Source organism: Galleria mellonella, unplaced genomic scaffold (genome assembly GCF_026898425.1).
Source record: "Galleria mellonella isolate WM207_F2 unplaced genomic scaffold, CSIRO_AGI_GalMel_v1 utg176, whole genome shotgun sequence".
NCBI classification, from domain to species: Eukaryota; Metazoa; Arthropoda; class Insecta; order Lepidoptera; family Pyralidae; genus Galleria; species Galleria mellonella.
In genome coordinates this window covers 400866-419893 of record NW_026442019.1, presented here as the reverse complement: position 1 = coordinate 419893, position 19028 = coordinate 400866, and the positions used below count along the sequence as shown (strand labels likewise).

Sequence of the window (19028 nt, the reverse complement as noted above, 5' to 3'; positions counted from 1 at the left end):
TTACAAGTGCAAAACTTCAGTTAAAAATTGGCTCCAAAAACAAAATTATGATAAAACAGAAGATCTTTTAAAACAGATAATCTAAGATACATGAATATAAAACCACTTACATACACGCACACGCACACAATCACACATGCGCACATACACATATACATACATTGACTCACACACCGAACAAACTCATATATAGTCACAAGTTCAGATACAAAACACATACATAACATACACTCTATAACATAAACTCGTGTCACACTTTTTTACTTATATTTTAATGCATTCTTATTTTCCCTAGCATATAATTTGTTTTTGTTTTAATGTTATACATATCGAAAACTATTTATTTTGTATACGCGCTGTATCTGAATTCTTTATGTACTCACCATCACCTTTTTTTTTGTGAAAGTTTTTATTTGTATAATTTGTACTGTTCGAGGTAAAGGTCCTGGTGACTTGTAATACAGGTTTAATACCTAGTACAGGCACGAGCTCCCACAAATAATATTGTTAAAATGTTTTGCAAGTTATAGATATTACGTCCTAAATTGTTTGTGGTGAGAAATATAATAATAATAAATAAATATTAGATTCAAGAGGCCTGAATTATAAATGTGAAAGTGAGTTTATTTGTTAACTCATGGCTCAAGCAATTATCATAAAATTTAGTATTTATTCATGTAGTGTTTTGGATGTTTTTTTTTCTGATTGTGTTTGCTGTTGGCCGTGGATGGCCTTTACAGCTTCACCAATGCAGTATGCAGGAGCGAGTGCAGATGGCACTGCAAGCCCGCGAGAGGGGAGCAACAGAGGTGTCGGCTCTTACTTATGGACTGCGGCGTGTGCCCAAGGGCGCCAGAGTGGCTCGGGCCTCGGCTTAGGCCACTGCACTTCGATCACCATCTAGGGACAGCGAAGAGTCGGAACTCGCTGTCGTAGGGTATTTTGGATGGTGTATATAGGCAACTATTTATCCCGGTCAATCAGTGTATCCCGGTGACGCGTGGGGGGGGGAGATAAGTAATACACTCTATCAGCAGGTCTACTATTGTATCTAATATCTATATTAATAGAGGGAAGGGATTGTTAGTAATGCGGACTACCATTGCTAGCAATATCCCCATGGCAAAAGATCTGTACGTGGTTCCCCTTGGAAATCATCGTGCTGGATTCCAGGTGTATTCAACACAATGGGCTAACTGATCTGCTTTTTCATTCTCAGCTATCATCCCTCACTGGTGCCCCGTCAGCGTATACCGTTAGTGCAGGCGGGGTTACAATTACATTATGTTAATCCAATCTATTGCCAATGACAATTTTGTACTGCGCTCATGAAACAACAGTTAGGAATTAGGTTAGAACTGTAATCGGTTTGCAATAGTTTGCATTGGCAAGTTGCACTAATATGTATTTATTGAAACAATATGGAACCGTTTATGTTACTAGTATTACGATTTAAACCTAAATGATCAAGGTTCAGTTCTAATAACTACACATCTATTTGAATTTGAACCAGAGGGAGACTTTGTACAAATATCGTTTGCTTGAGCACCTCTGTCCCATTTGTGTTTCTACTGTGAAGTAGTTGTGTTTGCATGGCTGTGTTTCGGTTTGAAGGGTGGGATGTAGCAGTCAATTTACAGGGTAGAGAGGAATAACACCTGAGTCCTCACGAATGGGCAACGCATCTGTTATGTTCATGGTACTGCTCATGTCTATAGGCGATAGGTTACCACTTTCCATCAGGTGAACCGTCAGCTTGTTTGCCATTCTAAGTTGCATAATTTTTTTTTTGATAAAAGCAAATAAGACTCCCATAGAAATAATGATTACGTCCAGATATATAATATACCTTTTATAGGAACTGAAAGTGTGCTATATATATATATATATATATATATATATATATATATATATATATCAAAACAACAGAAAGGATTATAAGATATAGTAACTACTGAGTAAACTGTAACTAGAGCTGGTTTTGTTGACTCAACAAATAATTAAAGAGTCTTCTTTTAAAAATATGCTTACTGAGTGCTTTGTAGATCTACAGGGATTTATTCCATTATCCTCGTTAAAATAAATGTACCTTTAAATATATTCTCAAAGAAATAATTATATAGTAATTTGTATATTTTAAATGCAGCAAGTATCCTAGGTACCCTACCAGCTGGCAGTGATCTCAAAGAATCTTTTTATCTTTAAATATTTTTTTAAGTACTTGCTCTTGATGTTTGTAGCACGTAGATATATTTTTTTTAATGGATGCTAATAGAACGGTAACCCCACCCGCGCTATCGGTATACACCGGCGGGGCACCAGTGAGGCATGATAGGTGAGGATGAATCAGGTCAGTTAGCCCATCGTGACGAATTCAACAATAAACCAATCAAGATGGTTTTCAAGGGGAACCGGGAGAAGGTCGACCTGATAGAGTTTATTGCTAGCAATGGGATTGGTAATCCCCATTACTAACAACCCCTTCACCCCCTGCACGTAGATATTAGGTGTGTATATAATAAAAAAGATAAACTATATTTTTTACATATTTGTATATGATATATATAAAAAAAATTATAATAATATATATTAATAATTAATGTACTATATTCAAATGTCAAAATGCATATATTAATTGTAATAAGTGAAAAATAAATACACTATAGTAATTTTAAAAATATAGCTACAATTACATATTTCAATCTGTCAATCTACGTTTGTGCTGAATCCGAAATAACGTTTTGCGATTGACTCAGTAGCGTGTAATAACTGTAGGCTCCTTTCAAGATCTGGAAAAATATAATAATATTGTATAATCAAACCATTGATATATAAAATAATCCTAGATACATTATCAGATCTTAATCTATCAAATTTTACCAGAGCTAGACTTTGTACAAATGTCGTTTGCTTGGACAATTATCTCATTCGTGTTTCTACCGTGAAGCAATTACGTTTGCATGGCTGTGTTTCGATTTGAAGCATGGGATATGGTAGTAAATTTACAGGCTACAGAGGAATAACACCTGAATCCTCATGAATGGCAACTCGTGGGAAGTATCATGGGCGAAACAGTATACTCTATTATATCTATGCTACTGCTCATGTCTATAGGCGACGGTTACTACTTTCCATCAGGTGGCCCGTCAGCTTGATAGCCATTCTAAGGTGCATAAAAAAATCAACTAGAAACTATACGAAAATAGAGCGCATTCCTTAATATCTAGTGGCAATTGTTTTTTGTTCGCAGATTCCTTCTAACTACCCTTTAACTGTCCACTACTGAACATAAACTTCCCCCTTGGGGGTCTTGCCAGTAGTTGCCACGCTTGGCAGGCGAATTGGCAACTACAGTCAGGTTTTAGAGATGTTTTAAAAGGTACATTGCTGCCTATCCCTCTCCCTCCCTTAATCAGCTCTTACGACACTCACGGGAAAGGAAGGGGTAGCCTATTCTATGCCGGGACCACACGGCCATTCATATCATTTCATTATTATCTATAAAACAAACCTGCCAACATGTATGCATTCGCTGGCAATATCATCATTTCAGCCCTTAACTGTCCACTGCTGGACATAAGCCTTCCCCATAAGGGAAGTTTTACATGCAGTTGCCACGCTTAGCAGGCGGGTTAGCAACCGTAGTTAAGCTTTTACAGATGTTTAAAAGGGATGCTGCTGCCCATCCCTCCACCATAAGCTCCCTAAGTCGCCTCTTACGACACCCATGGGAAAGGAAGAAATGGCCCATTTTATGGTGGGGCTAACACGGCAAACGCTGGCAATATAAAATAACCTTAACAACAAATTTAATAATATAATATGGAATTGTGAATCTTGGGACTCTTTACATATCAATGAGCCAAAAATAAATATATTTCCTATTAAATTAGTACTTGAATGGAAATAACATTCAATTTGAAGAGATATCTTTAGCAATAAATAGGATTTACTGATGTTACTTGGTGAGTTTCAATAGAGTATCTTTGGATCACATTCTATTGAATCTAGACTTGGTTTGAAAGTATTCGCAGAAAAGTTAAATTGCATTTAAACATTTTTATCGGTTATTTATTTTTATTAACTGCAAACTGCTACTGTAACTAACGCAGTTTCTATAAACATTAATAAGGAGGAGATTCCCGATTCATCTGTCTAATAACACTACCAATTTTGTAACAATTACAAGATAAGATCACACTGGGAAAATAAAGGGCGGCCTTATCTCTGAAAGCCATCTCTTCCAGGCAACCTCTCTGTCCTCAACCTCTGTCCCATTCGTGTTTCAACCGTGAAGCAGTTGTGTTTGCATGGCTGTGTTTGGGTTTGTAGGGTGGAATGTGGCGTGAATTTACTGGGTACAGAGGAATAACACCTAAGTCCTTAGGAATGACAATGCATGGGGGGTATCATGGATGAAACAGTATCCTCTGTTTTGTCCATGGTACTGCTCATGTCTCTAGGCGACGGTTACCAATTTCCATCAGGTGGGTCGTTAGCTTGTTTGCCATTCTAAAAAGTTGTATAAAAAAAATATACATAAAATAATACAGATAATAAGGAGATCTTACACTTATGAAAGTGGCAACAGTGAGCTGTGTGAATGGTCCAGCAGAAAAGGCAACGATTCTGTTGTATTGGGCAATTAGTATGAATAGATCTTTACGGTATGATACGTCTTTTGTCCACCAAACACTCTCATACGGACCCCATCTCAGATTTTGGCTCTGAAAACAAAATAATAGAGAAAATATTAACTTAATTTGGTAAGGGCGCTCGAGTTAAGTACGGGTCTCGATTGAAGAGTTCTTTTTGTTTCTTGGATCTTGGATAGTGTATCTGTTTGTCATTATATTCAGACGTCAATGCAATTCCAGTGTTGACCTAATTAGTACTGCTCAGTAGATGTCGCCACTGGTGTTTCTTTGTTTTCAAACAGCTATGCATGAAAGCTTTTGATATGCATTATCGGACAATAGCTGTACATACTCTCTGATGCATAATGATAATTATTTTTCTACTGACTTCAAAAGGAAGGAAGTCCTCAAACCAGTTGTATTTTTTTATGTCATTCCGTCTGCCAAGTGTGGCAAATGCTGGCATAACCCCCTTATGGGAGAAGCTTATGTTCAGTATTAGATTAACAGTTGATACGATACGATTCGTTCGAAATGATGCCCACAGACACCTTTTATGATCGTACTGTTCGCCATCGACAGGCAATCCTCACACGCTAGAACTTAAATGGTCGCGTACAATGTGATTTCAAAATTTTCCCTCACAAACGTAAAGGTTGTAGAATAAGCTCTCTGCCAAGGTTTTCCCTAGAGATTACAGTATAAGGTTTTTCAAAAAGTGCCCTTTTTGAAGAATCTTATTTAAAGATATCTTAATACACCTATTAAGATATCTTCAGGGTCAGCAACGCGCATGTGACACTAGTGTTGCAAGCGCCATAGGCCACAGTAACTATTTATCATCAGACGGACCGTATGCTTTATTGCCACCGTCATGATATAAATAAATTTTATGAAAATAAAGGATAATAATGTTATTTAAAGAAATCCAATTGTAAATTTGAATAAAGATAAGCAAGCTAAAGTGGCAATGGGATGGTCACATAGCTCGAAGAACCGACAACCGATGGGAAAGAAAGGTTCTTGAGTGGCGACCGCGTTCCGACAAACGCAGTGACGGGCAAACAGACAATTTAAAATGCATTGCAAATACTCAGTGAACGCAGGTGTCTCAGGACCGTTCTTTATGGCAGTCTATGGGGGAGGCTTATGCCAGCACTGGACGGATAATGGCTGAAATGTAATGATGAAATTGTAAACTTTAGTTACACTTTATAATATTAATTTATACAACATGTATTTATATAATATGTGATTTATCTATCATCACGGCACATATCTATTATCGTACGGCTCGCCATCAACAGGGAGTTCACCCTCATACCTTACAGCCTAAATGGGCGCGTACAACGCTGTTTCAGAGATGCTTTCTCCCACGAACACTCAGGTTATGAAATGAGCTCCCTGCCGAGGTTTTCCCAAGAGACTACAGCATGGGTTTCTTCAAAAGGGGGGTAAAGAGGTTTCAGGGTCGGTAACGCGCGCGTAATACCTCTGGTATTGCAGGCGTTCATAGGCTACGGTAACCGCTTACCATTAGGTCGGCAGTATGCTTGTTTGCCACCTCAGTGATATAAAAAAAAAGCTAACCGCGTATAATACTTCGTTGCTGTGCCAACAGTAAATGAAGAGTTGTGCCACTCCAAACACTAAATATTCTGTTGTTAAGAATCTTTGCATTGCACTCGTTTCTATCTGAAAACAAAAGGCACAAAAGCATAATAGGGTATACTAATTATTTACTAATATACTAGCTGACTCAGCAAACGTTGTTTTACCATATACATTATTTCTAGAACTATACATGAAAATTGATCGTACTACAATTACTATATTGGATTGCCATCTTGCAAATCTATTGCAGCATATAAAAATCGCGATTCTAAAATAGGGGTCGATCGTAAAAGGGTGAAAATTTGGAGTTTTATGTATTTTTCTATGCTAAATCATAATAAAATAAAAGTCAAAAAATTTGAAAAAAAAATTTAGGGGTATCCCTATTATTACCCTTTTTCATTGAGGGGTATGAAAAATAGATGTTGGCCGATTCTCAGACCTACCCAATATGCACACAAAATTTCATAAAAATCGGTAAAGCCGTTTCGGAGGAGTTTGGTAACAAACACCGTGACACAAGAATTTTATATATAAGATGTACCCTACCTACCCTAGTTTTTAATACATGTTGATAAATTAATTATTTAATTTATCAATGGATGATAATGAAATCACAATCCCGCCTGCATTATTAGTAAACACTGACGGGTCATCAGTAAAGAATGATAGGGGAAGATGAAACAGGCCAATTAGCTTATCGTGACTAAATAGTCAACGAATGAATCATGATGGTTTCTAGGGGACCCGCGTGGAGGTCGACCTGATATGGTATATTGCTGGTAATAGGGTTGTTAATCCCCATTACTAATATTTTTCATTTTCCTCCCAAAGGTAGGTAAAGGTAACCATTAGATTTGCTATATTTTACTATTATCTCTAACTATCGACGACGATGACGACAGATCTTCTGACCCTCCTGATGGAAGGGTTAGGTGGAGAATTCCTGGAGGAGGATTGGGCTGACCCCTTTACTCTAGCTTCAACTCTGGAGGCGACTAACCTCGGATCTCTGGATTGGAGCTCTTTCCAAATGAGTGAGGCGTGGGCTTCTAACTGTTGCTGCCCTCCATCATGGTGGGAAGGACCTCTTCTCACTTCATAATATAAATAACCTCTTTTTTGTGGCAGTTGGTTTGGCGATCTTTGCTGATGTTTTACGAGAGACGTTACTGCCCATCCCTCGGTTCCCTTAGTTGCCTTTTATGACACCCACAGGAAAGTGGGGCCCATTCTATACCGGTATATTTGATATATTAGTATTACTTACAGTAATCTGATAGGCTGTGACGCACAGCATAACTGAACAAACGAACATATATAGTAGCATTATTGGCGAGAGACACTCGTCGAACATTCGAGAATATCTGAAAAATATAATAGTTTAATATATGAAATGTTACTATAAAATTATGACGAAGTGCTATAGATTTTTTTTTGATAGGTGAAAATGGTACGACCGCCTGCGATAACGGGATACGCTGGCGGAGCACCAGTGAATGGTGATAGGTGCGAATGAAAACAGGCCAGTTAGTCCATCATGATGAATTCATCAGGAATTAACCATGATAGTTTCCAGGGAGAACCGCGAGGAGGTCGACCTGGTTGGGTATATTGCTAGCAATGGGATTCTCATCATCATTAACATTTCAGCCGTTAACTATTTGATATACGTTGCTAAATACAGGCCTCCCGAACAAGGAGGCCTATGTTTAGCAATGAACAAGAGAAGGTGTTACGCTTGGCAGGCGGGTTGGCAACCGCAGTTAGGCAGTCAGAGATGTTTTAAGAGGGACGCTGTTGCACATCTCTCGCCTTCCCTCAGTCGACTCCTACGACACCCACGGGAAAAAAGGGGTGGCCTATTTTATGCCGGGACCACACGGAAATTTAAGTTTATTTACTCAAAATAAAAAAAAAATAGACAATAATAAGGGATTGATATAGCCACTACTTTGTAGTGATAAAATCGCCTTGTGTAATTTTCTTTGTATTATTCTTTAACTTGTACAAGAAATAATTTCTTTTTTCCGTAATCAAACAAGTTCTATCACTTCACTTATCACACACACACACACACACACACACACACACAACCAGAGGGAGACTTTGTACAAAAGTCGATTGCTTGGGTACCTCTGTCCCATTCGTGTTTCAACCGTATGCATGGCTGTGTTTCGGTTTGAAGGATATGGCGAATTTACTGGGTACAGAGGATTCTCCGATAATGCGACAAAATAAATTCTTAAATCTTATTAATATTACAGCTGAGTCCTCAGGAATGGCAACGCATGGGGGGTATCATGGGCGAAACAGTGTACTCTGTTATGTCCATGGTACTGCTCATGTCTATAGGCGACGGTTACCATTTTCCATCAGGTGGGCCGTCAGCCTGTTTGCCATTCTAAGTTCATCCATATAAAAAAAAAAACTTCATACTACTAATACTAAATACTAAAGTACTCTAAACTTGTCAAAAAGTTAAACATCACGGTAGAGTTATCAAAGATGTGTACTAAATGAAAGCCTACAATTTACTTCGCAACTTAGTTAATATGCAAAATTCTAACTCAACAACCTGTATTCGTTTCAAGTTTTATCATTTCAATTGTATAGTAAGCGCTTCCGTACATTGAGCGATGAAAATATTCTCCGAAATTTCATTGAGCGACAAAATAAATTCTTAAATCTTATTAATATTACCTACCGACTAAACCGTCTTTAAAAAAAAAAAACGTTCATGCTCACTTTTTTACTTTATCCGAGCAGCAAGTGCTTTATATTATTCTCAATTTCGTGTATAATATAGTATATGTCATATATGTGTAAGTATATTTGTTATTTATATATATTTATTCGTTTATATATGTAATTTTAGTATGTATCTATATTAATAATTACTAGTACCGCATTCGAGTATTCTGACACTTCCCTATGGTTGACTGGGAGAGAATGTTTTTAGCATTAAGTCCGCCATGTACACATATTTGTACATAAGAAAATTTATTTTAGGGGTTCTAAGATTTATATAAAATGCTAAATTTTAACATTATTTTAGAAATTTTGCTCTTGCTGAAACTACTTCATCAAATTTACATGTATACTCGTATATTTTTGAAGGTCTAACATAAAATTTGTTGTATCTTTAAAATTGACACACTAACTAGAATTAATTTATTTCATTAAAATCTATGCAGTACAAAATTGCAGGCAAGAAGCTAGTAAAACAAATGTTATTTCTTATTAGTTTTAATTCTCCACTAGATGGCGTAAAATATAAACGGTATTTAACAAAACAAAACTGTCTAAGTGATTATAATATTATTTAGTCAGTGTAAAAATATATATTTGTAATTTTAATGAATTTATTAAACGAAACTTATTATAAGAAGGGCCAAATTAAAAGTGCCCGTAACCGGCGAGCGCGTATGAAAAGATTGATGAATGTGGAAGAAGCGAAAGAGGTTTGTTTGAATCGAAGCATTTGGCGTTCCGTTGTTTCTGCCTACCCTAATGGGAGACAGGCGTGACGGATATGTATGTTATTATAAATTATTGTAATATTATTTTTTTAACAAAAGCACCTACTTATTTTAACATTCTCTCACAGAGACAACTATCTCGTTAACAGTTTCAAGTAAAATAAAAAAATAAACTAAAACGTATCCTCAGGTAGCGTAATGTGTGAAAGTGCTTATGTTTTCAATCAAGTTTGTAACGAGTTCCCATAACGAAGACAGTGCCGAATCAATTCAAGCCTGAAGTGTTCAAAGACATTGTCAATAAAACAAAGTTTTTAAGAGACGTCCAAATGAAAGGTGTTGTCAATTCATTTACTTTTTGTGTGATTTACTACGTTGCCGTGTGGTCCCGGTACAGAATGGGTTACCCCATCCTTTCCTGTTAGTATCGTAAAAGACGACTGACACTGAGGAAACTTAATAGTTGAAGAATAGGCAGCAGCGTCCCTCTTAAAATATCACCAAAGCCAAAGCAAAATAACTACTGGCTAAATCCACCCAATGGTAAATTTCAACAGGAACGACCCCATTCCTTATGACGGTCTATGATGGGGGCCTATGTTCAGCCTGGCCTATGGACAGATAATGGCTGATATAATGATGATGATGATAGATACCACGTGATAATTCAATTGCTAATAACGTATTATACAATTTGCCAATTCGAAACTGATTAATATTTTTTTTCGCAGTCAATAATTTTAATTCAAGAATTGATTCCTTATCAATCATTTCTCATTTAGGGTTTTGCTGAAAGAAATCTCTTTTACAGATAAGCTCTTCCTTGTGCTCTATTATGTATTACTATTTTTCTTATATATCTATAATTCTTATATATAGAGACCAAGAATTAGTCGAAGGAAAGCGGAGATGAAACTCCTATATTGGGCCAATAATATTAGTAAAATAGTCCAAGACTTAGACGCGCATGGCGAAATCGGGTCATTTAGTGGAATCATGCCTATACTCAGCAATGGGTGAAATTGATTATTTTAATATAATGTTTTTTGTGTACAATAAAGAATAATCTGTACTTGTAAAAACAAATGCACTAACTGGACGCACAATCGAAAACAAATTCAGCAAGTTGAAATTTAAAATTTAAAAGGCTAAAACAGGATTTTTGAGACATGTTAATTTAAAGAGGGAAATACAAGAATACACATGTAAAGCCGCAGGTAACAGATAGTTAAGTATATGTGCAAGTAAAACATAGATAAGTTTAGTACTATACTTAAAACTAAGTGATCACATTGAAAATTAGGGAAATAAATTTGCAAAGATTCAGTAGTGGTCGTAAAATAAATGCAAAAAAAAAACACTAGAAACCAAAATAATATTTTTTAGAAACTTTGTCTATCTGGATGTCTATATATTTGTTCTGATATTACAGAACAGAAAATACTACACCAAATTGGATGTGTGTTTCATAGTTAAAGGTCTGACTTAAAATCTGATCTGCATTTTATTTTGACACGCTACCTAGAAGTAGTCTATTTCGTTGAGCTTCCTATACGGAGTAGCGGACAAAAAGCTTATAACATATACAATCCTTATTATATTAATAAAACATTTCTTTTAAGAATAATAATCAATAATATTAGAAATATACTTACTTTACTAATTCCACGTGTCGTTTATGGCATTCTCTTAGTCTTTCATTACAAACTTTATCAGAAACAATACGACCTTCTTCACTGAATATATTAGCACAATCAATTCTCAATAACTCGAGTTCAGCTCGAAAAGACACCATAATCACCATTGCGTTAGTGTCAAAAGAAGTTATCCATCCACCACCGTATATGGCTGCATACGATTGAAAAGCAGATGCTGCTAAATATCCAACAAGCGTATTTTTATCAAATGGTACCCATGAGCTTACAACTTGTAGATACTTTTCTGTACCATCATCAAGGTTACTTCTATATGCAGAAGAGAATAAATACTTGAAAATTGGTGTAACCATGACTATAATGACTGTTGTATACATCAAAGACCAATAAAAGTATGTGATTTTACGACAATATTTTGTATAATTGTCAATCATGTTTTTCTTGGTCATGTCATTTGTTTTTCTTCTGTTCAAATCAGATTTAGTGATGTATTCTATAATGCTTCTCCAACGTTTTTGCCAATACAAGAATGTGGTAACTTTACATACACTCATTGTTGCTAGCATTGTGATTTTTAAATTGTTCAACAAATGGCTCATATCGGACTTCACAAACCAAACGTCTACGTACTCAGTAGCTGTAAATATTGTAACTAAAACGTGCATAGTTAAGTAAAAATATCTCTTAAACATGTTCTCTGGTAATAATAACCCCCAAAACTCTAAAGCGTATACATTTGGACCTAATAAGGGTCGTTTCGGATTTTCTAATTTCATTAGGATAGATCTAAACATTTTAAACGCCGTGATTTAGCTATGGAATAAAGTCGCGAATTGTGATTACAAAGCCGTGCAAAAGTGAATATATTCTTGAAATGTAATGTCTAATTAAATTTGATTTATTCAGTAGTGCCGGATAATATTCGATAGACTATTATCGAAGCAATATCTGCATGATATTTTTTGTGCAACTTAGAATGGCAAACAAGCTGACGGCCCACCTGATGGAAAGTAGTAACCATCGCCTATAGACATGAGCACTACCATGGACATAACGGAGTATACTGTTTCGCCCATGATAACCCCCATGCGTTGCCATTCCCTAGGACTCAAGTGTTATTCCTCTGTACCCTGTTAATTCACGCATTTCAAACCGAAACACAGCCATGCAAACACAACTGCTTGACAGTTAAAACACGAATGGGACAGAGGTAATCAAGCAAACAACTTTTATAAAAAGTCTCCCTCTAGTATATGTAAAAAAATCATATATTTATTTACTAAAACATGAAAATAATTTGATGAAACTTTATTTTAAAAGGAATAAAATGCACCCATAAATGACGAAATATTTTATAGATAAATTAGAGTTAATAGCCGTGTGGTCCCAACACACAACGGGCTATCCCTTCCTTTCCCTTGAGTGTCGTAAGAAGCGAAAAAAGGAAAATAATGATTGAAAGATTGGCAGCAACAAAACATCACCAAAAGTCCAAATACGATTGCCAATCCTAAGCATGGCAGCTGCTGGCAAAACCCCCATAAGCCTATGTTCAGATATGATGAATAAACTTAATAAACATTTTGAGTTCAATGTGAACTCATATGTCTACATAGACCTATATACAACTACAGCTGTGTTTCGGTTTACAGGGTACAAAGGAATAACACCTGAGTCCTCAGGAATGGCAACGCGTGTGGGTATCTTGGCTGAAACAGTATACTTTGTTATGTCTATGGTACTGCTCATGTCTATAAGCGACGGTTACCACTTTCCATCAGGTGGGCCGTCAGCTTGTTTGCCATTCTAAGTTGTATAAATAATAATAATAAAGTATACGTGAAACCTGTGCTCAAATTTAATGTTGTAAAAGTTATTTTATTTTTAACATAAAAACCATATTTTGGCCGAGATATTAAACTTAGTTATATGGTATCGAGGACTTTTCTGTAAACCTATAAGTATAATATTTTTCCTCTTTTATTTTTTATTATATATTTTTTCATTTTATTCCTTTATTCCAAATCAAACAAAAAAGTAGCGCATGCATAGAATTTTTGCCTACTTCAATTATATTTAATGCGATTAATTATTGAATATATATATGTATCAAAATAGGAAGTAGTCTATATACACATGGATAATATACTTTTGCAATAATGAAATATTTTTCAAATAATTTACTTTTGCAATAATGAAATATTTTTCAACTAATTTACTTTTGCAATAATGAAATATTTTTCAAATAATATACTTTTGCAATAATGAAATATTTTTCAAAATTAGATCAGTAGTACCGGAGATTATCCAAACATCCAAACTCACAAATGTTAGCTCTTTTATTTATTTATTTATTTATTTATGTTTAGATATCTTGGATCCTTTTATGTTAGTAAGTGTACTTAAAAACTATGTTAATACTTAATCACTAATAATGATCTAGTCCTCTTGGCGAGCATTCTCACGAGAGGACTATCCAATTTATTAACAAACATGTTCAGGATACTCTTTATAATATTGATACAAATATTGCGTAAAATACAAAAAAATATTACCAGATTACGATTATTTCTTTATGGAAAACATTTAAAAATGAAATAGTTGAGTACTAGTTATCGGATATATAAAAAATATTGTTAGATTTTTATTTAGCATCAATGTTTATTGTCGGCTAACGAAGTCAAGAATAAAACTAGATTTGTACTCATGCAGTGCTATATTGATACATTTATTTTTAAAGACGCTTCAATAAAGTGAATACAATTTTTATTAAATGAATAAAATTTTTCAAATTCATTATAATTATAATGATGAATGTTTTTATTGAAATTGGAATTTGGTTCTTCTGTCCGTCTGTCCTTCAGACATCGTGTGACGCTTTGACGTTTGATCTTGATACGTAACAAACTTTGTAACTGAGATTTGATTCGTTACTCCTGTTATAATAAACTCAAAATTATATTAAATGTTATTGAAAATGAGAGTGGAAAGTGGAAAGAGTGTGGAAAAAAAAATGCATTAATTATACTACACTTAATGCTTAACGTGAATCTAATTTAAAAAGTTTGATGTTAAAAAGTAATAATCATTACAAGATTGTTAATATTTAAACCAAACCGATTGTTTATATCTTATACAATAATGTCACTAGATTTATTTTAATGATACAAATTAAATTTATATTGAAATTTCAGATTTTTTATTTCTGCGAATTCGTAAGTAACGCATAATAACTGTAGGCTCCTTTCAAGATCTGAAAAGAAATAATACTAGTATAGTCAAACTTGTATTTAATAGAAATCTGCATATTGAAAACTTATCATCATTATCATTTTATATTTAATTCATTAATAATTCATTAATAATTCATTAATAATTCATTAATAATTCATTAATAATTCATTAATAATTCATTAATAATTATACTTTCTTAATAATTTCTCACAAAGTACAGTGTCGATCTCATCTACAATTGGTTATAACTTTGATCATTAAGTACAGCCTACCAGAGGGAGACTTTGTACAAAAGTCGACTGCTTGGGTACCTCTGTCCCATTCGCGTTTCTACTGTGAAGCAGTCGTGTTTGCATAGCTGTGTTTCGGTTTGAAGGGTGGGATATGGCGTGAATTTACAGGGTACAGAGGAATAACATCTTAGTTCTCAGGAATGGCAACGCATGGGGGGTATCATGGGCGTAACATGGACATAACTCTGTTATGTCCATGGTACTGTTCATGTCTATAGGCGACGGTTACCACTTTCCATCAAGTGGGCCGTCAGCTAGTTTGCCATTCTAAGATGTATAAAAAAAAAAAACAGCAATATTTGAGACCTTGAACATGCCAGCTTACGCTTTTTTATCCATTGTGCTGTCCATGTTTATAGGCGATATGGTTGCCACCTTAACAGTGCACAGTCAACTATTTTGCCATTGTTAGTTGTTGTTGTTGTTGTTGTTCCATAAAAAAATACTTTTAGTGTTTTGTCTAAGTTTTGTTTTTTAAGGTATTTTTAAAGGTTTAGTTACATTCATTTTCGCCTTCTGCGCAATGGCTGCATTGTCAGAAGTGACATCCACTGAAATCATTCCAATCGTCCTTTCGGCGAACGGTCTTATCCCAACTAGTCTGGAACGAGACCTCAGACGATTGAAATTCTGAAGCAACTCACTTTTGGGAAAGATGCAGAAGGCGGTGCTCTTGGATATTGCTCGCATAGTACATTCGTTTCTCATTCTGAGCTTTGGACTTCTACCGACTATGCTTCTAACGTGGATTAGATTGTCATCTACTCTCCTTAAGAAAAGTGATATAAATTTTTCAAAAATAATTATAATTTAAAAACGTCTTACATTAATAAAAGTAGCCATATTAAGATCCGTGAACGGTCCCGCAGTGAAGACGACTATTTTGTTAAATTGGGCTGTCAATATGAACAGGTCTTTGCGAAATGAACGAGACACATGCTTTTTCCACCAAAAACTCTCATATGGACCTCTCGTTAGATCATAACTCTGAAAGAAGAGAATGATACAGTTATTACTACTAGTAATCGTGGTGATGGTACTAATAAGGATGATGCCTTTGCTAGTAAATCTCTAAGACCCTCTTCATTCTGCATAGATCAGACAAAATTTACTAAAGGGATTATTATGAAGTCTAAAGGTCCCGTTGCTAGCAATATACCCTGTTAGACTTACCTCTACGCGGTTCCCCCTGGAAATAATCATAGCTAATTCTTGTTGAATTAGTCTCAATACGATGAGCCCATTGATCTCTTGTCGCTTATACCTATTATCACCCACTGGTACTTTGCCAGAGTATGTTAAGAAAACTGACGAGGATATCATTTCAGTACTGCCCATTTAAAAAAGTTATTTATGTGCTAAGAACGAAACAATTGACAACAATGAAAATGGAGCGGTTTTTTTAAAGCGTAATTTTACTCATGTGTGTATATATTGGGGGGGTATTAACAGTAGTTGTCGCGTTTGATAGGCGGATTGGTAACCGCAATCAGACTTTAGAGATGTTTTAAGAGGGACGCTGCTGTACATCCCTTGCTTTCCCCTAATCGGCTCTTACGACACCCATGGATAAAGAAGAAGTAGCCTATTCTATGCCGAGACCACACGCTCAATTTATTCTCTAAAAATCTATTTATTTTACATAAAAATATGACATAAACAAACCGCATATAAGACATTGTTACTGTGCCAACAATAAAAGAACAGTTGTGCCACGCCAAACACTAAATATTCTATCGAGAAAAATCTTTCCATTGCGCTCGTTTGCACCTGAAAGTAAAAGATAGAATTACATTTCTGCAAACATATGTTTAAAGTTAATATGATAAAAAATATGATGCCTTAAGTGAGTCATCAAATTTTTATTATTATATTTTATTTATATTATAAGCCGGTATAAAATAAGCCACCTTTGTATATTATATACTTACAGTAATTTGATATGCTGTTACACAAAGCATTATAGCACACACCAACAGATACAGAAGCATTATTGGCGAAAGACAAGAATTTAATAATTGAATATATCTGAAAGTATAAAAAAAGAGAGTTAAATTCTTGAAAACTGTTGATTTTTTAGTAAATACTTAAAATGTTAATTCGAATAAAATGATAAAATTGAATGCCGTAGTAACCAGTAATTAAGCTAACATCTGAACTATTTGCTTGAGATAAAAACTGTAATCATAGTGTAAATCTTGATGTTTGCTATTTTTTTAATGTAATGAAAAAACATAATACTAGCTAATACTTCTTGCATTCTTCGAAAAAATAGTAATAATGAAACAAACTTTTGCATTTTTGTTCATGGCCTGTTCGTTATATCTATCATACAAGAACTAAAGGTAGTACTAACAGGACAGTAACTATACTATCCTGAGCGAACACAGAGAAAACATTGTCACTGAATGAGATCAATCGAAAAGAGAAACTCTCAACATACTTCTCTAAATGATAGAAATATACTTACTTCATCAATTCTACGTGTTTCTTATGACATTCCCTCAATCTTTCTCTAGCAACTTCAATTGAAACAGGATTGTCCTCTTCGCCAAATATATTAGCAGAATCAATTCTCAACAATTCAAGTTCTGCTCGAAAATACACCATAATGACCAATGCATTAGTATCATAAGAAGAAATCCATCCGCCGCCATATGTCGCCATAAATCCCTGAACAATACCCACTGGTATAACAGCAACGGGAGCATTTTTATCAAACGGCATCCAAGAGCTTACAACTTGCAAATATTCTTCATTACCATTTTTGACATTATATCTATAGGTTGAAGAGAAAATGTACTTAAAAACTGGTGTTACGATCAACACAAGAATTGTGAAGTACATTAACGTCCAGTAGGAGTATGTGAAAATGCGACAGTATTTTGTATAATTTTCTATTATTCTTTTCTTATTCACATCCTCAGTTTTTCTCCTGTTGATATCAGATTCAGTGACATAATCAATGACGTTCCACCAACGTTTTTGCCAATACAAGAAACTAAGTACTTTGATTGTACTCATTGTTGCTAATATTGTGGTTTTTAAGTTGTTCAACAAATTATTTAAATCAGACTTTATATACCAAACGTCCATAATTTCGGTGACAACAAATAATGTAACTATAGTATGGATGGTCATGTAAAAATATTTCATACAAATATTAGTCTTTGGAAGCAACACACCCCAGAATTGTAATGAGTATATATTTGGACCTAAGAGCGGACGTTTTGGATTTTCTAACTTCATTAGAATAGACTTCAACATTTTCAAAGTCAAGTTTCACCTGTGGCTTGCAACTGAATTGTAATCACAAAAAAATCGTGCAAGATTTAAAGTACCTTCTGTCGAATTCGTTTTTTTTTATCAGTAGTGTTGGTTATCACTCGATAAATTGTCTTCAGATATTAATAGCAGCTTTGTTGATGATAAAGATTTTAGGAAATCCAAATTCTGTCTTTACGAGCAACAAAACATAATTTCCAGAAGTCTTTTGACTTTTGACACAATTTACAGGCAATTCATCCTTATACGATAATACCCAAATTATTGAGTACAGTGCGGCTTCAGAAGAAGTTCTTCTCACTAACGCGCAAACTGTGGAATGAGTTCCTTGCCAAGTTTTTCCTTAGAGACTATAGAATAGAGTTCTCCAAAAAATTTGTATTAATGTTATACAAAGTTGCCAACGTAACACCCTTAGATTTGCAGGCATCTATAGGCTACAGAGACTGTTTACCATCAGACGGGCTGTATGCTTGTTCCCTAATCAGAATGGCAAACAAATTGAAGGCTCAAATATCAGAAAGTATGGTTGTCATCTATAGACTTGAACAAGACCACGAATACCACAGAATGCACCATGATATCTATGGTACACATCAAGTGTTGCTAATTCTAAGGACTATGTTATTATGCCTCTATACCCTGTAATTACATCTGTAGAAATAGTACAAGTATTTTATAGCATGTAAAAATTTATATTTATCTCTACCTACTCCATAAGACTAACAGAGGGAGACTTTGTACAAAAGTCGTTTGCTTGGCCACCTTTTTTTTATACAACTTAAAATGGCAAAGAAGCTGACAATCCACCTGATAGAAAGTGGTAAC

At 34.9% G+C, this 19028-nt stretch overlaps 1 protein-coding gene across 1 annotated transcript; it reads right to left on the bottom strand.

The window, feature by feature from the left end:
* Positions 1 to 1906: 1906 nt before the first annotated feature.
* LOC113517134 (uncharacterized) lies at positions 1907 to 18760 on the bottom strand. The gene is made up of 10 exons (XM_052893510.1): positions 17386 to 18760; positions 16847 to 16943; positions 16581 to 16685; positions 15741 to 15902; positions 14598 to 14641; positions 11389 to 12198; positions 7522 to 7618; positions 6228 to 6332; positions 4572 to 4727; positions 1907 to 2789 (listed from the first exon to the last, which is right to left on the bottom strand). Exons 1-10 carry the CDS (start codon positions 18180 to 18182, stop codon positions 2712 to 2714), a joined length of 2451 nt encoding a protein of 816 aa, XP_052749470.1. The 5' UTR covers positions 18183 to 18760; the 3' UTR covers positions 1907 to 2711.
* Between the last annotated feature and the right edge of the window lie 268 nt (positions 18761 to 19028).